The sequence below is a fragment of the Jaculus jaculus genome, chromosome 7, assembly GCF_020740685.1.
Source record: "Jaculus jaculus isolate mJacJac1 chromosome 7, mJacJac1.mat.Y.cur, whole genome shotgun sequence".
NCBI lineage: Eukaryota > Metazoa > Chordata > Mammalia > Rodentia > Dipodidae > Jaculus > Jaculus jaculus.
In genome coordinates, this window is record NC_059108.1 from 125022127 (window position 1) to 125047280 (window position 25154).

At 44.7% G+C, this 25154-nt stretch overlaps 1 protein-coding gene across 4 annotated transcripts in view; it reads right to left on the bottom strand.

Moving 5' to 3' along the window:
• The window catches only part of Slc8a3 (solute carrier family 8 member A3), a 159255-nt gene that overhangs the window by 129047 nt on the left and 5054 nt on the right, over window positions 1-25154 (bottom strand). For all 4 annotated transcript variants that reach the window (XM_045154181.1, XM_045154180.1, XM_045154178.1 and 1 more), the window contains exon 2: window positions 11322-13167. In XM_045154181.1, the coding sequence (XP_045010116.1) occupies window positions 11322-13105 (1784 nt within the window). In that variant the 5' untranslated portion in view covers window positions 13106-13167. The remainder of the gene's footprint in view (window positions 1-11321; window positions 13168-25154) is intronic.

The following is a 25154-nucleotide window of genomic DNA, read 5'->3' on the forward strand; positions in this document are numbered from 1 at the left end:
AGTATGCACGTCACCATGGATGACATCAAACTGGAGTCCCTGACAAAAATCAGGAGGAAGGTTTGCCGATTGTAGCCATAGCTGTGTGGCCATAGCCTTAGGTGGTTGCCTCTTCTACAACAGTTATCATAGATACCCATTTTCTCACTGGACCATGGCCTCCCTTAGCACAGGGCCTGTGTTCTCACTGTGCTCAGCCCAAAGTACTAACTTCATATGGCTGCTGCTTGATCCTCACCTCCTGGTGTCACCGATGTGGAAGGCTCTCCCAGGGCTATACCTAAGTCCCTCGCATTACCCCTTGTTATTGACCTCATTGGTCCTGACTATCCTCAGAATCCATGGATACTGCTTCAAGGAAAGCCCCTGGATCTGAGTGCAGAGTTCTTTCCCCACTACTAGGCCGAAGCATCACCCGCTGGTAGGTCCTTTGTGATGAAAGAACACAAACGAGTGAACTGGAACTGGGCGATGGTGGGCCTGAGCTAGGTATCAAGGGTGACGCGTCCAGGTTTCTGAGGGGAGTGCTACAGAGTTTATTTGGCCCTTCCAAATTCTCTGGGCCCAGTTGCCCCTGAATTAAAAGGAATGAAGCCAATTCTTGCTACTAAGGAAGAAATGTAGGACGGATGCTTTGCTTCCTCTATATGAGATAAAAGATAGGTGCTGCTTTCAGCTTCATGACCTTATTCCAAGGCTAACGTATGTAACTCAGCAGAAGGAATGTGATTAGAACCAGAAAACATAGGTTTTGATGCTCATGCTTAAAAACCCTGTGCTCCTGGGTAAATTACGTAATATGAACAAAGTGAACAACAACCCTAATGATACAGCAAAAATACATCCTTATACTTTTAAAACTAGAATATATTCTCATACAAATATTAGACATTTTGCTATTTGAGAAATATGACAACAATAATAATTAAGTCTTCCTAGAGGTCTAAACACCAACAATAAGACCCAGGTAACCAACAGTGTGTCCATTTTCTCCAGAATGTTCCGATCCCTCACAGGTTTTCAACCCTTACCAAGGCAACTTTAAACAATCACTGCACAATATTTTCAAAGAATTTTTTCCAGTTAGCTCTTTTGACAGTACTTGGCTGTGTCCATTCAACCCTCTAAATAGTATGTATTTTTCCAACAGTCCAAAAGGTTAATTAAGATGTCCTTTCTTTCCGCTTTTAACTCATCGTAGTAACACTTGTTATCTTGTGCTATAGTGGGTATAAATGGAATTATTAATTAAGAGCTAATAATCTTCTAAAACACAAGCTCCTTAGGGGGAGAGACAGATGGTGAAAATGACCGATGATAAAAGTAATTTGGGAGCCACTGATCTAGTATATGAAACGCAGCACATTAGGAAGAGGCCTAGAAGGTTCTAATCTGATAAGGATATGAATGTATTTCATGTGTCCAGTGGGAATTTATGTCCCTGTGGATTCATCCAGGGAGAAGGAGAAGGTTTCCTGTGATGTAGGACAAAGACAAGAGGTGTCAAGGCTTTTCTCATTCGGATTAGCTCAGTATGAGAGAGAGTGAGTGGTGATTTCATGTTAATACATCTCAGCGAAATATAGACTCCTACTTTATCTATTCCATGGTGTTCTCTCTACCTCTAATCCTAGGTATAGCGATGTGGCCTTTTCTTCTCACACCTACAGCTAATCCCAGAGGTGACCTCACAACCCTTTTACAACACGGATCGCTGAATAGCTATTGCTAATTGACTGGAATGGATTGAAAAGGAGTGTCTTGTTCTTCTCCCCAGCTCTGGGTGCCTGATGGCACCACACACTGTGCCACCTGAAGAGATTACCCTGGTTTCTGAGAGTTCCTGGAAAGGACTCAAGTGACAGCTCCTAGGATTAAGGGAGGTGCTTGCTGGCTCCAGCGGAGTCCGGCTGCTCAGCTGTGTGGCCAGGGAGGTGATGACGAAGGAGAGGTTCAAGGAGAGCTGTTACTCTATCCTTGGAGACCAGGAGAGGCGGCGAAACTTTACGTCTTGTTCTGGAACACAGGCTACTCCAGAAACTCAAACCCAAGAAGAGGCTTTGAAAGTGACTCAGTACCCAAATAACATACCTGAAAATCAGAGAAGATTATCTGCTGATGACAGTCCCCTGAAGAGGACAGACCAGTGAAGGGTAAACACGGAGAAATGATCAGGTAGCTTTCAGACTTGTGCCGCTCAGCAGTACCCACTAGGAATGTTTTCTGTGGTGTCTACAGTCAGCTTGATGCATCTGCTGGGTTCAGAGGATCCTTCTCCCAGCCCCACTGCTCCAGCACAGAACACTGTAACATCAGCGGGGCGTATGGACCTTCTATACTGTGCCAGGCTAGAGGCGGCAGACACCTGTTTCACCAGCGACTCCCTTCTAAGTGATATTGCTCACTACCATCCAAAGCTCATCATGGAATTCGCATGGAAATTCCATTTATCTTTTCCATCATCCAGTTACGTTGACTAGCTGGGGTGGATGGAAGGATGAAGTACTTTGCAACAAACACATGTCTGGCCAGTGGCTTTTGACAATGGCCAGATTGAAAAGCATCTGATTTCCCCCTCTTGAGGATGTATGCTTAGAAGACTAGAGAGATTTTTTTTGGTGAGGGCTGAAGTTATGTTTGGAGAGAAAACTGCTACTCTGTGAGGTGTGCTTCTGTGAGCTAGAAGAAATAAAGGAGATTGCCACAGTGGCAGTAAGGACAGATGCTTGGAGATGGCGATCACATGGCCCAGGAGGGACCAGATCAGAAAGGAAAGGCTAGTCCCCATAGCTGCCCCAGCCCCCAGTGGCTTTCTGTGCTTGTCACTGCTGGATCCTGATGATTAAATCTCCCTCTCTCCACAAAGAGACAGACGAGTGCTTTACAGTGAGGAAGAAAAGGCCATCTCTGTGAGGGCTTCATTTCCCGGGAGGCATTCATCTTCCTCGTGCTATCACGAAGCTAGTTCTTGCTGTCCAAATGATGGGTTTTCTTAAGGGATACTGTCCCAGCTCCTTCTGGCTCACTCAAAGAAATCATAGATAAAGCAGGGGACAAAGGCAACCTAAATTCAGATACCTCCAGTGAGAAAGAAGGGACTATTGGGAATGGGATACGATGAGAAGAACCGAATGGCTAGCTGCACTGAGGGGGGCGGCTCAGTTCGAGGACACCACAGCTGACGCTCCACAGAACCTGATGCATACTGAGACAAGAAAGAAAGGCTGTGGAGGAGAAGAGTTAGGAGAGAGGACATGAAAATCGCCTACTAAGAGAAAGGGTGCCAGAAGGGGAATTAAGTAGACCACCAAGACACGCAGCCGGGGCTGTGGGCATCCTTCGCAGCAGTGGCTGAGTACCTCTTGACTCACCACAACCCAGAAAGAGAAAGTCAAGAGATTGGTATGGGGGTTCAGTGAAGGTCATAGGCATGAATGAGGACAAATTCAAAACGACGACACATCAAGACAAAAGGGTCTAGGAAAACTCGGAGCACTGGAGCGAAAGGGCAGCCACAGTCCTCTGGGATTCATTTTGCAGCCATAATGTTCCATATTAAGTTACTAATAAGATGCCACTTGTTTTAGAGTACCGACTCAAGGACCCACAGAACGCCATCAGGACCATAAATAAGTGGCTCTTCAGGAAGTCACGATGGCTTTGAATGACAACTGAATTGGGCTCCAGCGGGGACCGATAAACCAAAATGTACTCAATGCGGGCTGACCCTGACAGGGTCAGGAGGATGGTGCCAAACCAATGGCCGACCTTGGTTCTATCCCTTCCATATATGGTGATCAGTAGTTTACCAGGATAGCTAAGCTCTACGTTCAATCTCAAATTCTTCTCTGCATATGGGCATCCTTAAGTGTTATTAACTTCTTGAAGCTAGTATATAAAACAATGGATTTCATTATGACATTTCCAGACATACATGAACTTTGTTCATTTGTCTACCCACCACCTCCCATGTCCTAGCGCCCCACCTTTGCTGTTCCTTGTCATCCTCCCAAATACGGTAACTTACGTGGGTACTCAGTAGTTGGCAGAGGTGAGAGGGTAACTCCTGTGAATGGGAGCTAGTGTGCCACCTGGGCATAGTTACGTACTGCTTTCCTTTACAGCTATTTAAGAAAATCCTCAAAACTTTTGATTCGTGCAAAATGCTTTTAGATGTCACAAAATTTACATGTGGAGACCTTGCTCTGTTTGAGATCAAAGAGCTCTCTCTCTTCAACTATCAATTACAGGCTGCCAGCTTTGTGCCGGGAGTTCAGACTGGATTTTGGAAGGACAGCTTAATTTCTCTTAAAAAATATATAATATTAGGGCTGGAGATCGCTTAGCAGTTAAAGCACTTGCCTGTGAAGTCTAAGGACACAAGTTTGATTCTCCAGGTCCCATGTTAGCCAGATGCACATTGTGGTGCATGCATTTGGAGTTCGTTTGCAGTGGCTAGACGCCCTGGTGTGCCCATTTTCTCTCTCTCTCTCTCTCTCTCTCTCCCCCTGTATCTAATAAACAAATAAAGAAGCAATGATTGCACACACACACACACACACACACACACACACGAAATAAAGTTGGGCATGGTAGTTCATGCCTCTAGTCCCATGCATTCGAAGGCTGAGATAGGAGTATCACTGTGAATGTGAGGCCAGCCTGGGCTACAGAGTGAATTCCAGGACAACCTGGGCTAGAGTGAGATCCTGCTATAAAAAAAATAGCCAGAGAAAAACATCTTGAACAAGCTGGTGACCACAGTTCTGCTATCTTTCTACTATCTTTCTCGTAGAAAGGAAGTGAGTCCTCATGCCCAATCCAAACACATGCAGGAGGTTGATGAAAAGTTGGACCACCAGGAAGAATCCTTACTTACCTGCCTTGCTTTGTTCACGTATCTCTTTTTTTAAAAAAATATTTTGGGCTGGAGAGATGGCTTAGTGGTTAAGCGCTTGCCTGTGAAGCCTAAGGACCCCGGTTCGAGGCTCGATTCCCCAGGTCCCACGTTAGCCAGATGCACAAGGGGGCGCACGCATCTGGAGTTCGTTTGCAGAGGCTGGAAGCCCTGGCGCGCCCATTCTCTCTCTCCCCCTCTATCTGTCTTTCTGTCTGTGTCTGTCGCTCTCAAATAAATAAATAAATAATTTTAAAAAAATATTTTATTTATTTATTTGAGAGGGGGGGCAGGGGAAAGAGAGAGAAAGGGCAGAGAGAGAATGGGTACACCAAGGCCTCCAGCAACTGCAAACAAACTCCAGACACATGTGCTACCTTGTGCATGTGGCTTACGTGGGTCCTGGGGAATTGAACTGGGTCCTTAGGCTTTGCAGGCAAGCACCTTAACCACTAAGACATCTCTCTAGCCCTCATGTATGTCTTTAACTTTTCTTATGACTGAATGAGGAATCTTTGACCTTAGAAGTCAAGAGAAAAGTAGACTTTATTTTTAAAAAAATCCACAAAACTATGGATTCAGAATCTTCCTTCCTGAACAGTCCCAAAGTGAACCAAGAGATTAAAAATAGTCCATGATATAATATTATTCTTAGTCACATTAGTCATATAATACTCCCAGATTTGCACTTCCAGAGCATCTTTCACCTCCAAATTGACATAGTCTTTCCAAAACTAACATTTTATTTGCGAATAAAAATAAAAAGAAAGAAGTCCAAAGCAAAAAGGAAACATTAAGTCAGTAGCTTCTAAAGTCCTTTCCAACTCTGACTTTCCATCCTGTCTAACTGTGTGATACTGGACAAATCATTTTCATTGTATGTGTGTGTGTGTGTTTTACAAATGTGTAAGGTGTTCATGCATGCTTATGTGCATGTGTGTGGGCACATGTGTGTGGGATGCACATGTGTGCATGTATGTGTGGAAGTCAGAGATCAGTGTTAGAAATCTTCCCTGATCACTCTCCACCTTGTTTTTTGAGATGAGAATTTCTCACTCTGAACCCAGAGCTTACCGACTGGACTACACCAGCTAGTCAGAAAGCCTCAGGACACCCTCCTCTCTCTACCTCACCAGTGTTGGGGTTACAGTGTACCACCTGGATTGGATGAGGGTGCCAGGGAGTCAAACACAGGTTCTCAGGCTTGTGTAGCAAACACTTTACTGACTGAGCATCTCTCCTCAGCTCCCACATTTTCATTCCTTGAATTTCAACTTCATAATTTATGAAGTCGGAGGTCAAATACCTTCCAGATTTCATTTATGATTTGCTTGGTACGTGTGTGGAACAACCAATTCTCCATTCTTCCTTGAAGGAAGCCTATGCTATTTAATTATAATAGATGCTTGCATTTGCATGTTTGACATCTGTGGCTTTCACTATTCCCAGAGACCCCTGCGCCCCCCAAAGGTCCGTGAGTGGCAGTAATCTGTTACCGTGCAGAAGCATGCTGTGAGCCTGGGATGTAGAAGCCAGTCATTTGTTTAATGAGTGAAATTTGTATGCAGGCTGTGATAGTTTGAATAGATGGTCCCTGATCCATTCAGTGTTTGTAGTTTGGATCTGCAGCCACCTGGCTGGAGGTATCACTGGGGGGATCTTAGGGCCTAGCCCTAAGGTGTGGTGGTGGATTTGGAATTCCAATTGAAGATATGTGAAGTACCTTAGTTCTGCCTAGAGTTCCTGAAGTGTGTCGTGTGGTATGGCTTTGGTTTTTTGGCTGTGGCTTCTCCCTCTCTCTGCCTGGTCCTGTGAAAGTGGGCCAACTTCTGCCATTATGGAATTGCCCCTGGAACTGTTCTGGTTTGGAAGTTCATCTCAGTGATTGAAGTTCATGTCAGTGATGGAACTGTCTACTACACAGACAAAACTCATATCTCCATGAGATTTTTATTTCTGCTGACTATAGTCATATAGGCCATTACTGTTATGAAATACTATAGTGCTAATCACAAAACTGGGAACTTTCCTGGATCATGAAGATGTCAATATAATCCTTTGCAAAATGTCAAAGGTTTATTTTAATGTGGGTGTAAGTCAGTCAGGTACCAACCCATTCTCCCACCATCATTATTATATCCTTAATGAAGGGTGTTTTAGACTGTTTAGGGACACACACACACACTCACACAAACTCACATACATATCAGGTAGCTCTCGTTCCCTCATTACTGAATTTTTCTCAAGCATACCATTCTCCTAATTCTTTCTTCCTGAGAGTAAATTCCTGGAGAGGTGAAATGTCGGTTTGGCTTCCTTATTTCTATATCACTAGTGTCTAGTAATGTCTCTAATATACACACAAATGTTTGTTGAGTGGCCTAATACCTTCTAGAAGAAGACATAATGCTAAAGGTACATTTTTTCATACTTGTATTTCATACTTATCATGCCCTTGCAGGTAGATAGATATAATTATTTTATCACTGCAATAAAAAGCATCTGAAACTCAGGCATGTGAAATCACTCATGCAAAATTACACAGCTGGTGAGTGTTGGATTCACATCTGTTTGTCAGATTCCAAGGTTCAGCTTTTTCCATTCCACCATGCTGCTAAGGACACCTTTAAAAATATAAAGGCTACACAGGTAGGTTCATGGCAGAGTGTGTGTGTGTGTGAAGGTGCTTATAATTTGATGGTATTTAAAAGATTATGGTAAGGCAAAGGTTCCAAGAACAGCAAGCTTAGCAGGCAAATAAAGCTTCACAAGGAGACAGGGATTCGAAACAGATTGTTCCAAGTACCACTTAGCTGTTGTCCAGAAACCTTGAAGGATTCAAGTTCAACTGCTAGGTTGGCATTGCAGTGTGATTCGTAGGGACTCAGCATAAACTAGGTTCCTGACAAGTTGGGGTTGAAAGCTGGAATTGGAAAGCAACCACTCAGATTCAATTAAACAAGGCACGTGAAAAGCCATTTCCTTTTCTAGGTTTCATGGTTTACTCAAGAACTTCTTATCTCTTTGCCTGTCAGGACCAGCAGCAGCAGGAATGTGTTAGAAATGTGAAATCTCCAGCTCTGCTCCAGGCTCGAGTCACAGTCTGTTCTTTAGCAAGATCCCAGGGGGGCTGACAAGCACATTACTGCTTATAGAGCTCACATGGTTAATCCTGATTGCCAACCTGATTGGATCCAGAATCACCTAGGAGAGGTGTAAGAGGGTGTCTAGGTTAGGTTAATTGAGGTGGGAAGACCCACTCTAACTGTGGGTAGCACCAATCTATGGGCTACAGTGTAGGGCTGAATAAAAGAGAAAGTAAGCTATGCATGCGTCTCTCTGCTTCCTGACCATAGTTGCAATGTGACCAGCTCTCTCAAGCTCACACCACCACACCTTCCCCACCATGAGGAATTGTATCCTTGAATTGTGAACCAAAACAAATTCTTCTTTTTTAAAGTTGCTTTTGTTAGGTATATTTCTGCAGCAAAAAGAAAAAGAAAAACAGGAGCACTAGTCTAGAAGACAGTGAAAGGTCCTTTCTGGCTGTAATATTTTGATTTTAGATTGAGAACTCATCCCAGTGACCAAAACAATACCATCCTCCTTAATTAGTGATGCACAGAGATCCAAATAATCTGATCATACCCACAGTATCTTTTGAAAAATACTGTTACTATAATATTACTATTACCAACCTTGTTTACTGAGTACACACCAAAATCCAGGTACACTATACACAATATCTTGAGCCATCCCAATAATCCTTCAAAGAAGTATTCTCTCCATTTTTACAAATACATAAGGTACTTTATTAGTTAATACAAATCCTTCCAATTCCATGGTTAAGTCATTGAAAGAGCTGGAATTCTACCCACCAGTACTTAGAGCCCATGGTTCTTCTGACACATAGTACTACTGTGTCTATTCATAAAATTATAAACTACCATGAGTAGGGTGGCATATGAGAACAGATTAACACGTTTCAGACTTATTATTCTGCAGTAAAGAAGACCAGACAGTCAATCTATACCAAAGTCAAAAAGTAGTGCAGGGCTGGAGAGATGGCTTAGCAGTTAAGGCTCTTTCCTACAAAGCCTAAGGATCCATGTTCGACTCTCCAGATCCCACGTAAGCTAGATACACAAAGGTGAGAAGGTGAGGCAAGTGCTAGGTGGCACACGCATCTGGACTTAAGATTATAGTGGCTGAGGCTCTGGCAGGCCGATTCTCTCTCTCCATCCTCTCTCTCTTTCTCTCTAAAAAAAAAAATTTTTTTAAGTAGTGCAAAGAGACAGATGGGAACATAGATTTGTTCACCAAACCTCAAACTATCTGAAAAATAATCTCAGACTTCTGGAGGATGGCATACACTTGGAACAAATGCCATCAAGAGGTAATCTTTCACAGGCTAATTTACACCAAGGTATTACATACACACATGCACACAGAAACAAGTTTGAAGAATGCATAGTCATCTTCAAAGATCCTAGATGCATACTTGATTATTACTAGAATGGGGAAATTGGGATCCATACCTCTGACCTCCTGAAAGCTACCCTATCATGACACTGGAAGATTAAATCAGAGAAATCATAAATCCATCAATTACAGCAAACATTACAGTCTTGAAGTCATTTAATGCCTCACAATAAGCTCTCACATACTGACATTACCGTAAACATGTGAGAAACCTCACAAAATTCATCTTCCCCAGGGAGAGTCTGGCCTTCATTTGTATGTACGCACACTCTCCTTGGAGTGTATATAAATGGATACTGTTCTCTGGAACATACAGGTTTTTACTTACACTAACAAATGATTATCCTTCCCAGCAAAATGGCTAAATGGAGCTCTAATAAATCAATTTACTAGTGAGTATTTCCACTCAGAAAACAATATCCCCTATTCTACCTTTTTTTTTTTTGGCTAGTATAAATGTGACCTACACTGAGCAACCACATCTAGGTTTAGAAGATCTTAGAGCTGGCAGAAACAGAATGAATAAAAAAAATTTAAAAAGATCTGACCTTGCTTCCAGGTAAGGAAAGTATTGTTGCCCTCACTTTGTATATGAGAGAGCTTCCCTCCCATGACTAAGTGACCTGCCCAAAGTCACATCATTAGGAAGGAATTGAGAAAGGGCAGGGGTAGAGTCCCCTGGGTCACTCAACTCCATCGCAGGTGGAACCCAGTCTTTTTGGAGCTCTGTTCCATGGCTAGACCTAGTGAAGAAGCATTTCTACACCACCATTCCTGGGGCCAGCGATCTCCTTTGCCACAAGTTCCTTCCTTCCCTCTTCTGGGAGCTGAATTGATTCCATTTCCCAGTGAAAGTGGAAACACAAGGTTCTTAGAGTATTTTGCCCCTTTTCTGTTTTTCACACCAGTTCTTGCTGGTGGAAAGGAGCAGGAGGACGCTCCCACCCACCAAAAGCTGACCTTGTCATTCCAAGGAAAGCCTCTCTTGTTCAAAGCCATCTATCTAAGGAAAGGACAGGATGTCCCATTTGCAAGAAAGGTTCAATGAGAAGTGCTAGGGTAACAGAGACAATAGGGGCACCACACTTGCTGGTTCTGGTGGGTTGAAATTGGGGGTGACAAGTGGAGAAATATTTCAGGAGAGACCTGGATGGAGAGAGACCATACAGAAAATGTATTTTCTACCACAAACCCTCTCGTGGCTTAGCTAGACTTTAGAGCTTAGATCTGAGACTAGAGAAGAAGGTGTGGCCCCAGGATGTCCACTTCTCTAAGACACCTCCAGGACCCCAGCCATACTGACTCATCTCACCTAGGCTGGACAAACCTTGTTCCACAAAATAGCCTATGGACATTTAAAGAGATTGCCAAGCTTCAATAATTTTTTTTTTCCAATTTCCAAATTGAAAGAGTGATACCTAAAGTCTGGCTATGCAGCGTGGTACTGGGTGTGGGTGGTGGAAATAATGCCAAGGGGTGTGTGTGTGTGTGTGTGTTCGTTCTAACTGGGCTAGAGCTGTCCTGGAAGGATAAGATTCCAGCTCATACATAATCTTTGGTATGACAAGGGAGGAATGCGAGGCCTATGCAATTTCCTAACTGTTTCTTGGCCATACATTCTCCAAAAACCCTTGTGCTATAATAGTTCTGTCACCCTATATCTCTATCATCCATCATTTTGAGTTCCAATGGACAAAACATTTTGCATCCTTAGATCCTGTCACAGGACTTTTGCCCAGAAACAACTTAAAATGAGAGAACTGCAGGAGATCTGGGAAGCAGGACCTGTCCAGTAGCACCTGCTGATCCTGTGTATGCCTGTGATGAGACCAAAGCTTGAGGTTAACACAAACACAAGGAAGGGCTTTAAGGAGTGGTGCAGGACAGAAAAAGATGGCAAGAGATGCGGTGCGGAGGGCCAGAACTTAGAAAGGCTACTTACACTGTCTCATCATTCTTGAATTCCAACTCCCCGTATGTGTCTTCAAAGTCCTCACCACCACCCTTGGCTGTCCCTTCTACTGTCCTAAACGGGATGATGACTGTGCCCCGGGCACCTGATGTCCGCAGAACCTTGACCTCCATAACACCAATACTTTCACTGACATGAATGGTATCACATTCGAAAGTGAAGATGCCGGCATGGTCATCATCCAAGATAGTAACCGTGGCCACACAAGGGGAAGCTAGGACAGCCCGAGGCAAGGGGAGACTGTTAAGCATTGCTGGGGGCATCCCCTCTTCAGACTGATCCTCTTCTATGCGGACATTGCTCAGTCTCACAAAGAAGTGTTCATCCTCCTCAAAAATGTCATCATCGATGATGCCCACAGAGAACTCCTTCTGGGTCTCTCCTGGTTTCAGAACCACTGTGCCCTCTGTGAACTCATAGTCAGCCCCTGCGTTGGCAGAACCATCCTCCGTTTTGTAGTCCACGTACATGGTCTTGGACATGTCCCCTCCTTTCCTCACCACTGTCAGCAGGACAGCCCCACAGTTCTCCAGGCACTGGTAGGAACAGGGGTCAAAGAAGACCTTGGAGATGAAGTCTTCCGGCTCCTCAGTGTGCACCTCGCTCATGCTGGAGGTCTTCTTGGCTTGTTCTGCTGCATGTTTCTTCAGGATGTTGCCTGCCCCGGTCATCATGCGGGTAGCTTGGATCCGGTAGAAGGCGCGGCTCTTCTGTTGGTGAGAAAGGGCGTAGTAATTGGCCATCTCTACCAGCTGATCTAAGTCCTTCTCTGGGTGTTTTTGTTTCAGATCCTTGAGAATCCGGATCATCTCCCTGCGGGATTCGTCCACCTCCTTCCCTTCCAGGGGCACCAGGTTCCCATCTAAGAAATGGGAATTCATCATCTTCCCATCCATCTCAATGCCCTTCGGGTGGTCACCCTCTGTCTCTATGATAATCCCTCGGTGTTTGTCTGTGCGGTACTTTTTGTGCATGTACTTGTAGAAGAGCAGTCGTTTGTCTGCGACCCAGGCCAGCAGGACACACACTGGAAAGAAGAAGAGAGTCAGGAGGCCTTCCCAAACCTGAACCACCCCAGGAGAGAAGACTGCCAAGATCATGTAGAGCCAGATGTAGGCAAAGATACTCCAAGCGGCGGTGACAAAGAAGACTCGGAGGTGCTTGATCTTCCGAGTCTCCCCATCGGGGATCACGTAGACACAGATGCCAATGATGATGAACATGTTGAAGGCCGCGCTGCCGACGATGGTGGAAGGTCCCAGATCCCCAGCAATGAACCCGTGACCACATACCTCAATTAAAGAAAGGAGAATCTCTGGGGCAGAGGATCCCAGGGCCATAAGGGTCAGATTGGAGACAGTTTCATTCCAGACCCGAATCGTAGTTGTGCTGGTCTCACCATTGGGCTTTTTGATAGTCACCTCCCTTTCTTGGGAAGTAATGACTTCGATAGATGCCATGAAGCGGTCGGCAATGATGGATACCCCAAGGAACATGTATATCAGGGCCACAAAGTAGACGATGACCCTGGCAATTTTGTCCCCAAGGGAAGGGTTCTCTGGATACCAGATTGGCAGGATGACACCCTCCTTGCAGTCTGATGACCCTGTACAGGACTCATTATTCTGCCCTGTGCTGGGTACATCTCCTGAGCTGCCAGCCTCTGCCCGAAGACCATTCAGGAAGAGCACGAAAGTAACCAGCCCGAAATGGAGGAAGGCAGAGGTGAGAGGCTGTAACCGTAACCACGCCATACACAAGACTTAAGACACTGGCTCCAGCGCAGCACCAGTGGTCCTCCTGACAGGGCCGAGACCTGGGGGAAAAAAATCAGAGAGTCAGGAAAAGGCATTAGAAAGCAAGTGGGGCAGCAAATGGCAGGTTCCAACCAACACAAATGGATGGTTCACCTCAAATGGCATATTGCACTGGCATATGGGGCCGTCTCTCACTGGGAAAAATAGATGTCAATGGGAGGCACAAATAGCTGCTCTGTCCTCAAAACCATCTGGTGGGCACTCAGTTAACGAATGGTTTGAAATAGCTCACAGCACTGGTGATGGGGACCCAAGTGATGCCCTTCTAATCCTGTCTTCCAGACCCACTGCTCCCTAGAATCAATTTAAAATAGGTTGCAGATGCCCCAAAACTTGATCCTCGCTTATGCTGTTTCTGGAGACTTCAGTCTCCCTTGCCCCTGGGGCCATCATACTCAAGAATCTTGCATATGCAGACTTTCAAAAATACCTACTTCAATTGAAGAGTTTTTAATTTAAAAAAAAAATGGGCTAGTTCCATAATACAGAGCAACTTTTTCTGTGTATAACTGAGCTTTGGTGGATAAAAACTCCATCAAACACAAAATTTCTGGAGATGGTTATAATTCCAAGGTTTCTTATGAAACCAAGAGAGTGGATTCACAGTGAATGATGCCTGAAGTGAGGCTAAATTGAGGCCTTATAAGGTGTTCCCAAGACCATGACAAATGTAGCTCTTAGACCCCATTAAAGCATTCTTAGGAAAAGGTTAGGTTGGGAAGGTAAAGCTCCACCAGCCACTCCAATTCTAACTCCAAGTATGGAAAGGGCAAAGTGATGGAAATTCTTAACAACACAACATTCAAATAGCTGTCACATTAAGTTTTAAACTGGAGATGAATCTTGGAGTGAAATGCAGCCTCATCTGCTCACCTCAGACCAGCACAATAGGATGCTGCCTGCATCTGTCATTGCATTGGCAACCATGTGTTCAAAAGAGAAGGAAGAAACTCCACTGAAGTTACTTTCAACTGAGGCGATAAACTTCTAGTCATGTGAGGTGATGTGTCTTTTCACTCATTGGCTCATTCCAATAAAATGGGAATGAAAATAGCCATGCAACAGTTTTCTTTTTGAAGTTAGGCTATCCATATTTCTGCCTCTTCTATGACCCTGTGGGATGCTTATCCTAATGGAAGTATACTGACATGCATTTGCTCAGCACCTGATAGGAGTCAAAAGTCTTTGTCTCCCATATGTGCTGCTCTTTCTCCATTGTTTCGGTCTAGGAAAATAGCACCTCTGTCTACCCAGTAACTCATCCTGGTCTCCAGACCTTTCTCTCCCTCTTGTTCCTTCACCAGCCCAGAACTAAATCCTATCAGCTTTCCGTTCATCTTAACCTCCAATGTCACTGTCCAAGCCACCAGCACGCCTTGCCTTGCAAGCCTGTGACAGTGACCTCTTAATCCACCACTCCAACTCTTCTTCACATAACCACAGTAACCTCAAACAATAAAAGAGCACAAGTTGAATCATATCACTCCCCTTTGGTACTTTTCTGTTAAAGACTCAATTCCTGAGGACTTGAGGGATGGCTTAGCAGTTAAGGCGCTTGCTTGAGAAGCCTATGGAGCCACATTCAATTCCCCAGTGCCCACATAAACCAGATGCACAAGGTGGCATGTGTATCTGGAGTTCATTTTCAGTGGCTATAGACCCTGGCATGTCCCTTCCCCCACCAATAAATAAAATATTTTTTTAAAGTCCATTCCCCACCATGACCTGTTAAGCCTTGCTCCAACAACCCCTTCCTTCACTTCTCTTTTCTCTTTTCCATGCCAGTAACAGTGCCCTTCATTTCCACCCTGGGATTATACTCGCTACTATCCACCTTACCACCTTTGTGAAAGCCTGAAATGCATGTTTCTTCTCTGCACCTGCACTCTCAGTATTGCTTTAGTCTCCACTTAAGTATCACTTTTTTAAAAGGGGGAGAAAAGAGAAAAAAGAAACTTTCTCTCACCCACACCTAAAAATGATCGAATTCCTTTGGTATGAAATCTTTACTTTTTCTCTGTGACATTTTTTTAAAGCTTAAAATTGCATGTTTATCTGTAGAATTAGATGATTAATGTCTTATCCACTAAACTGTATAACCTAAGAGTGAAGACCATGTGTCTTCTGATTATCATAGAATCCTAAGTAAGCAGTTAGTAGTGCTCAGTGAATGAATGTTTTTGGAATGAATAAGTGTAGCCATTAAGGAATCATCTTTAAAACTATCTTATGATATAAACTGTAGACACTTGCTTTGGAGATATATACAGATCACACTGATGAGTCTTGAATGGATTTCAGAGGTCATGTAGACGCTCTAAAGTCTCAAAGTGCATACTCAGCAAGCAAGTTCTTCCAGGACATATGCATCTGGTGCATAATATAATCACAATGATCTTCCTTCCTAACAACTGTGGATTAATTTGGTTTCATGCTCCTCAGAATGGCAGGCAAATGCTAAGGCCCACATTCCCATTAGTCCATGGACTGGGTATCATCACCACAGTGGCTTGATGTCTCTGTTTTTGGTCTCACTCAGACGAGAAGGGATCATAAAATTGACTGGGGATGAGCGTGGTGGCTGAATATGTTCGGCATCACACTGAAAGGTTAAGAAAGTTCTCTCAAGCTGTGATGCACACAGGGATCCCCATTCACAAGCCTGATGCTCATTCACTGGGGAAATGTGCACAAGGGACTTTGGCCTCTGTCATTCTCTTTTGAAAACCCTGACATGTGGCGGATTCTCCTAAGCCCTGTGCAAGAGGAGATGAAAAGTGAGCACAGCTGGAGCAGCTCTTTAATCAACAGCCAACATGGTGACAGGAGGTGGCAGCCCCAAGGGAATGGCCATCCACAGGTGGAGGGACATGGCACTCCACAGAGGCAGTTACCCTGATTAACAAGACATGGACTCCTGCTTATCCTAGGCACCAGGAAACTTAAGAGGGTCATGGTCTTGCTCTTCTCAGCCTTGTAGATACATTGTGGTGACAGATTTTCATGAGGCTGAGCTATCATTGGGCCAGAATCAGAAGCCAGTTCTCTGAGAAAACAAAGGAACTGAAGGAAAGGATGGAAAGGAAAGGCAGAGAGGCAAGCTTGCTAGTAAATGCCTGTACCAGCTTTTGGAATTGAAAGCTGGAAAATGGTGAAAGACTATTTGTTCCTGCCAGCCCCACCAAGAAATGAATGCTGGCTGAGATGTTAGAGGGAAAGGGGACAGCTCTACGGACCAAGCCAACAATGGCCATTTTTTAAAATATATCATTGTTCCATGCCAAAACACAGATTGGGGCAGAGTCTAACCTCTTGGGAGGGTCTCCTCAGCACATTAGAGACTTAGAAATAGGACTCAACCTGAAATAAAGGTATTAAATTTGTAATTGATATTTGTACTTACCATAGACATGATGCTAATTTCAATTTTCATAATAACCCCATGTTAGTAACATTTTCATTTTCATTTTAACATTTTTGGGAATGTGAGTTTTATTACAGTCATTTACTTAAAGTATAAGGCAAGGAATTAGTAGAGCCAAAACTCACACAAAGATGGCATGAAATGTACCATTTTGACCACACAATTTTCCCCAAAGGTTTCATTTTGTTTTAAAGCATTCATGGCCCCACTCACTTTCCAGCCTGATGTGGCCTCAGGAGCAGGGTGCCTGTGCCATGTCCCCAGTCCCCTGAGGAAAGACCAGCCATGTGGTGCAGAGTCTCCAGGCTTGCCGGGGCAGTGCTGGCTACCTGCCGCAATCTCCCACCTGAATATTCTCCTTAGAATCAGCCAGTTTGACAAATATTGACAAAAGCTTGCAGTTTGCCAGGCCTGGGACTAGATGCCAGTGGGCAAAATGAAAAACGAGACACGGTGTTTGCCTACAATGGTACAATTGAGCAGGAGTTAGAGAGGCACAAAAATAGATAGTTTTACTATAAAAAGTGGAGGTAAGGGCAGAATCCTGTGGGCACACACAAAACCAGCTTGGGATTCAGGGAGGCGTTCTGAAGGAGTTGATCCCTGAAATGAGTCTTCAAGCATGAGTGAGCTTTAGTCAAAAAAAAGGAAAGTGGAAAGGGCATTTGAGTCAAAGAGAAGAGCCCAAGCAGAGACAGGGGGACAGACAAGAAAAGCCTGTGTGCCTGGGATTACAAGGACTTCAGTGTGGGCAGCGGGGCGGGGGGCTGGGGGCTCCTGAAGAGGAGGGAAGATAGCAGAGAGGTCTCTGTTCAGGGAATGTCATCATGGGATTTCATCCTAAGGGCAGTGAACGCCCAGTGAAGGGATTTCAGGAGAATGACATGGTCCAATTTGTGTTTCAAAAAAGTCAATTTCGTCAAAGGCTTAGGATGGCTGTAAGGAAGACAAGAGCGGAGCGGGAAGATCAGCTTGAAATGTACTGTGAACAGAGCAGATGTAGATCAGAGGGTCTGGGTACATTCTACATAGGGTGATCCTTTGTCCTCATGTCACATTCCTCCCCCTCAGCCAAACTGATGTTCTAGCTCAACCCATGACCTCCTGTCTCCTTCCTGGATCATATTCCTAATACGCCTCCCCCCCCAGGGGGCATCAGTAAGGTGTCTGCGTCCTCAGCAGTGGCTCCCGACATCTTTTAATATCACTGGCAAATTTAATTAAAGTCACTGTTCCTCTGCTCATCCAGATCATTAATAAAACAATGCCACCAGTCTAAGAAATTCTCCTCCTGCTACACCCTCCACTTTCTCCAATGGAGACACCGTTCAGAGCCTGTCACCAGCCTCGGTAGAGTCGTCCAGCTCTGCTTCTAAATCTGGGGCCCTGCACAAGCGTCACAGCCAATTTACATTAAAGTTTTAGATGCAGCCGGGTTGCACTCGCTCTGACATGTCAGCCCAGTGCAAGCACACGGCAGCGTGTCCTGTATTTCCTCCGCCTACATGGGGGAAGTTCTGCACAGTCTCTCTTTCCGGAGAAATATGGTCACTGAACTAGCGCCTTCTCCTCCCCCACCTCTCTTCCCCTCCTTCCCTCCCTGTACCCAGTAGGGAAATGTGACTCCTGATGCTTAGGTACTCTGACTGACATAACTGGAACTTGGATCCAAAGAAGAAACCCTAACGATGCTAAATGTCTTCCTGCGTTGGTTATCTTTTTGAATCTTCATAGGGAGGAGCTCTGGTTTACAGAGGGCATCATAGATCTCTTTTACAGTTGCTTCCTTAGAGCTCAGGCAGGTCAAGTAACTGGGCCAAGATGATAGTTACTAAGGAACAAGGGAAGCATCTGAATTCTGGTATCTGTCTCAGGAGCACATGGTGCCAATCACTTCACTGGCGTTGATTATAAACCCTAGGTTTGGGGACCCTGTGGAGCAGACGGTCAGGAGAGCAGAGTGAGTATTTCTGGATGCAGAGGCCCTCCCACAGCCTGCAGTCTCTTCGTGATCCAGTGAAGCATGGAGCAGGCATGGAGCCTCGAACTTGCTTCCCAGTTGTTGAGCTGAAGGTGTTGGAGGTCAACAAAGCTCTCGGGGCGACAGCTACCTCATCTGTAGAACTCAGGTTTACAATTCTTTAACTCAAAGATGCTTGGATAATAGGAATATAGAGACATGCAGGGACATATTTAAGTTAGATTAGCCCAGAACAATGTAAGAGTTCAGACTCCCGGGGAGAACTTGGAGGATAAGTGAATAAGCCAAGGGAAAGGGGCAGGAAGAAGGGGCCAAGGCAAGGTCAAGGAAAGCCTCCATTCTGTATTTATCAAAAGCCTCGTGGATCCAGTCCATTTTGGAAGCAACTGCTATTTGATCGTTTGGGGCCAGACACTGTGCTAGCGATTGGGATACAGCCATGAACGAGCTACACTTCATAGCCAACCTTACAGAGCTTATCTTCTGATGAGAGATGGAAACAAACAAGTAATTATAGGACTAACTGATTGCAATCATGTCCTGGGAAGTAATTAATACCCTTTTCCTGTTCTGCTGTAAGCTCTTAGGTAGGTGGCTTCACAGCCACGTCAAACCCCGCGGGGAGTGGCTGCTGTGCAGCAGGACTTTCTGATAAATGTGGAGAAGCCAGCAAGAGTGCAGGAAGCCATATTATCCAGTTCTTCCTTTCCCACTCTCACACAAACGTTGTATCTTCCCTTCTCTGAAACCCCTCGGGCTCTTAATGACATCTGGACCATATGATAACTTCATGGAATCCTGCTGGGATTCTACTAAGCACACAAGAAAACGAGGCCTGCAGACAGAGCAGGGCACCAGCATTGTTCAGCTTCCTCGGCTGCATTGGTGCAGAAGACTTACCGATAACAAAAATGATGATACGCATTCACCGTGCGCCTTCTCTATGGCTGGCACTACAACAGGTACCTCTGCATCTTCTCTTTAACACCCCCACTGCCACAGTGAGACAGGGATTACGGAAATGAAGAGACAAGGGCACAAGGACTGATTTGTTCGCTGCAGGTCCATTAATTGGGCCAGTAGATACATCTGGGTTATGAAACAATATGCCCAATGCAAAGTCTGCTTCTAAGGCTCAGGGAGTTCAAGAGTAGGGTAGGAGCCTGGAGACCCCAAACATTCTGCTTCTCCTGGAACACTTCCTTGACTATGCCCTGTCCTCTACTTTTACAGTGAGGCATCTACTTTCTCGGGGTCCCTCTACCACTTTGCTCGGCACCTCAGTACTTGTCACTCGACACTGTGCTCATCAGCTTACAGGTCCACCTTTGACACTCTCCCGGAGGTTTCATGAGGAATTTCAAGTCAATGTAGGGAAGGTTTTGGCTTTTGTCTATAATCTTGCAACAATGAGTGTTTATAGTCAAATAGGGCTAAGAGGTTGGACTTGAACTCTTACATTCCTTCTCCCTGTACAGTTCTATAATTCAAGAATGTTTGTAGTTTTACCAAACTTGTAAGATTCAGAGGCTCTAGCTAGTTGCCAACACTGAGAGTAGACTGTGGACCTACCAGGAGAAGGCCTTTACTCCGGCTCAGTCTGTGTTTCCTATTGATGGATCTACATCTTTACTTAGTCTTTCCCCAGTAGGAGCCAGGCTGACCTGGAATTAACTATGTAGTCTCAGGGTGGCCTTGAACTCATAGTGATCTTCCTACCTCTGCCTGGGATTAAAGGCGTGTGCCACCACACCCAGCTAGGGTTCTCTTATCTTCATAGGAAAACAATGTTTCACATATATTTTTAGCAAAATGTATATCTAGTTATTTTCCCTTTCAATGGTGACAACAGAAGTCAACTTCTCTACAGTTCCATATGGCTTCTTTATTCATTCATTCATTCATTCATTCATGAATGCACGTCTGCCTTTGTGTGAAACTCAACTATGTGACATAAGCTGACTTTCTCTAAATTTTCATGAGGTTATTCTAAAGCTTTGTTCTAAATTCATTTTGTCCCACATATTCAAAATACAACCTTAAGTTCTGATGGTAGGAATTTTTATCTGATATTTCTGTATTCACAGTGTCTAGTGTCTAGTCTCTAGTAGCTGCTCAGTATGTATTTATTTAATGAATGGATGCATTGAATGAATGTGCAAAAAAAAAAAAATAGAAGGAATCATATCCAATGATTTCTCCCACCCTTGGCAGTGTTCAAATGGAGGTTGGAAAACCATCTGTCAGGGATGCTGTTGAGCGAGGATTTTCAAATTTGAATAATATGAACAAAATATAATCCTCCTGAGGAGACACATTTCGCTGGAGAACAGTGACAGAAAACTGAATAATTAGGACAAAACAAGTATTAGATTTGGAAGCACATGTATTGTGCCAAGAAAGCTTGAAAAAGAAGGTTTAGAACTACCTGGGATTATTGGGATCAGCTCCACGAGCCAGATAACACTGGGCCTATGTTGTGAAGAATGAAGAGGAGTTAACTGGGTGGAAGCCAGTGTACTGCCAACAAGGGTAACAGGAGGACCATTCTAGAAGGTGTAGAAGCCAGAACAAACAATATGTGTCTTTAGAGACGGTTAAGCAGTGTGGCTACAAAACAGAGCGCCTAAGAAAAGCTGTAGACGTAAGTGAGGAATCTCCGGAGGAAGGCCTCAAATGCCCGGCCAAGGAATTTGAGCATTACCTTGGCGGCAATAGAGAGCAATAATGTTGGAAGTTTTTTTAATCAGAGGAGAGACAAGATTAATGTTTTTCCTTTGGATAGATAGACTGCAGGGATGACAGTGTGGAAACTGGATAGGTAAACAAAAAATAGGGCTTACTGGAAGCAGAAAAACCAGTTTAGACTCTCATAGCACCTGAGTGAGAGGAGAGGAGAGGAGAGGAGAGGAGAGGAGAGGAGAGGAGAGGGGAGGGGAGGGGAGGGGAGGGGAGGGGAGGGGAGGGGAGGGGAGGGGAGGGGAGGGGAGGGGAGGGGAGGGGAGGGGAGGGGAGGGGAGGGGAGGGGAGGGGAGGGGAGGGGAGGGGGGGGGAGGGGAGGGGAGGGGAGGGGAGGGGGGGGGAGGGGAGGGGAGGGGAGGGGAGGGGAACCTGAACAGGATGAGTAGGGATACTGAGGAAGATATGCATTTCAAAACTACCTAAAGAAGAAGCACTCTAAGTTGAAGACAATAAAACAGAAGGTGATAGTGAAAGAAAAATGCAAAGTCCCAAAAAGCATCAACCTACACCAGCACCAGCATGCTCTTCATCCCACTGGTCCTGACAAAGTTCCTTCTGACTCAGAAAGAGCCAGGCCCAAGGAAATGGAGGCTGGAGGAATCAGCACAAAATCCCAATTTCACTTTAGGACTTTCTGTAACAGCAGGCCAAATGAGACCAGTGAGAGTTCTGGGCTTTCCAGGAAGAGAGCAGGAAGTGCTTGGAATCCAACCAAGGCACTTAGTCTAGTCAAGGTGAGAGCAATTTGTTGATTTGGTAGGCCAGACTGTGGTGAGCACTGATGGAGTAGGTCTGCTGCCATCCTGGAAGAGCCCACAGGAGTAGACACAAGACCAGGATCCGAATGTGAGCAGGGGACTGGCCAACACTGGTTGAGTGTATCACAGAAGATGGGCGATGGAAGTCTCCTGTCTCCCACAAGTAAGAATGAAGTTCACATAGAAGGAACGGAATCTGGGGAGTGCCCTGCACTTGAGGGACAGTGCCAGAAGGAAATCTGACTTTTAAATTTTAAAAGATCCAAAGCATTGAGATGAACTCAAAGCCCAAGGTGACAAGAAAGCCTTATTCAAAGTGTGTGGGGGGTGGTGGTGGGGGGAAACCTATTGGTCACGTGCTAACTCTATGCCTATGAGACCTGAAGGTTCTTTGAAGATCATTTCTGCCTGGATGTGATCTCAGATTTGTTGAGTGCCAAATATGTGTCACTCCACTTGTAGCTTCTGGAGATTCGATATTGTGTATCTCACTGGGACCACTACAGTAGCTGCCAATCTTGCCCCCACCCTTTACAGTCTACTCTCCACAAAAGTCTATTTGATTTGTTTGGCGTTAGTTTGCTTTGGTTTGGTTATGCCTTGAGACAGGATCTCATGATGAAGCCCACGTCCTTGAACTCCTATCATCTTGCCCCAGCCTCCCCGGTGCTGGGATTCTAGGTCGGGGTACTACACCAAACTAGAAATGTCTATCATGCCATTCTTTGCACCTCCACTCCTGAAGTACTCCTCTTCTCTTCTAATTTGCTGACCTTATCTCCTGATACTTTGTTTTGCTGTATACTCCATTAAGACCAGGTTCTCTGAAGTTTCTAGAAGAGGCCAATGGTAAACCCACCTTACAGTCTTTGTATTTCCTGGTCCCTCTATTTGGAATATCCTTACCCCAGATATTCACATAAGTCAACTTTTCATTTCATTCTGGTCTCAGATGCCATCTTTCCTAAAAGGCTTTCTCCATCTATCTTATTAAATGTGACTCTCCTCCAGGACTCTCTGCCATACCACTTTTCATTTCCTTCACAGCACATATGACTTGCTGAATTCATCATGGTTTTGATTATTTGTTTGCTAGTTTATCAGGAAATATAAGCTTCTACTATAACAAGAAAGTCTCCCTTTTGTTCACCACATTATTAATTTTCATTGTTTTGACTAGAGCCTGACAGAATAAGGGTATAGCAGGGCTGGAAAGATGGCTTGAGGTTAAGATGCTGGTCTGTGAAACCTAAGGACCCAGGTTCAACTCCCCAGATCCCACATAAGCCAGATGCATGTGGTAGCACATGCGTCTGGAGTTTGTTTGCAGTGGCTAGAGGCCCTGGCATACCCATTCTCTCTCTCTCTCCCTAAAATAAATAAATAAAAATAATTTTTAAAAAAACAAAGAAGGGCATGGGTTTGAATAAGATGTCCTCCATAAACTCATGTGTGTTAAATGCTTTGTCCCCAGCTAATGGCAATTTGGGAGGTAGAGCCTTGCTGTAGGAGGTGTGTTGTTGGGGGAGGGCTTAGGGCAGTTCTAGCCAGCTCCACTTTGCAGAATTTGGCTCAATCTCCTGCTACTGTTTTCTACCTACTGTGACAGAGATGATGTCCAGGATCTGCTCTACAATATTTTCCCTGATATCATGAAGTTTCCCCTTGAGACTGTGAGCCAAAATAAAAAGAAAAATCTTAAGCCGGGCACGGTGATGCATAACTTTAATCCCAGAACTGGAGAGGCAGAGGTAGGAGGATTGTCATGAGCTCAAAGCCACCCTGAGAATACAGAGTGAATTCCTGGTCAGCCTGGACTAAAGTGAGACCCTAGCTCGAAAACAAAAACAAAAAACAAACAAAAAAATCCTTTCCTCCTAACATCTGCTTTTGGTCAGGTACTCTAACCCAGCAACCAGAATGTATCTACAAGAATGGGCTCAGTATTTGTTCAAGAGAGGCCTGACATCCTGGGGGATCATTTTCTTTGATGTGAGTTTTCCTCAGACCGTCCTCCAGAAGCTTGATTCATTTTAATGCCATATACTTTATCTCGAGTTTTAAATGTTGAAATATGGAATTCAATCATATCATTGCCTGCATGAAAAAGAAACGGAGTCTGGCAAGTGGTCAGAGAGGAGTGGTTCTCCAATACAATCATCTCCCAGTTCCTGTCTTTACAGCTGTGCTCTCCCCCCACTCCCTTCATGGTTCCCCTTGGACCTCATTCCCCCTTTAGTTCCTTCTGATGGGCTCTGGAGTCATCAGTTTACGAGGCTTTTTGCACGTCTTTCCTGGGAGAATGTGGTAAGTCAGAAGTACTGGAGTTGAGAGTGGATGGTTGGAGTATTTGGGGGCCTAGAACACTAGCAGTCGTGCTGGGAACGTCCTCAAGTACTGTTGTTCGGGAGGTGACTGGAAGTAAGATAGGGAGAGAATTCTGTGGAGGAGGAACTAGACAAGTGATCCTCTTTAGACTGGGGTTCGTAGAGGGATAACTCTGTGTTAAAGGAGCAAGAGACTTCAGTTAAAAGAAGGAGTCCAGATTAGGAATACAGAAGTGGTTGCTGGCCACTGTAGAGCTGAAGAGGGCAATTTTCTTTTGAGACTAGTGACAGGGAAGGGCCAGGAGCCAGGTGAGGAGATAGGGTGCAAGGAGGAACGCTTCTATGCAGGCCCACACAGCTTCTTCACCCCTCTAGACTCTGAGGCCCTTTCCTCTCAAGGGATTTTGAACGTACCTCCTGGAAGCCAGAGAACAATCAGCTTCCAGTCGTACATCTGGATCCAGTCCTCACATAATCCAGTGTTTCTACACATTACCAGAGCCACCCTATCTGTTTATCCATCTTCCAAGGTGATAAATGCTCTTTGGCCTGTTCCATGTTATATGCAGGGTGAAATTAAATAGTTTTCTTAGTAGCTGTATCTCTACCATGTCAAACTATCCTAGATTCTGAGATTAGATGTACTCACTATTCATATTATCTTTTTTTTTTAACTTTTAAAGAAATCCATCTATAAAAACATGTGACTTATGTGATTCTTTTTCTTATCTAGAAGTCTTGCACCATGGACTGT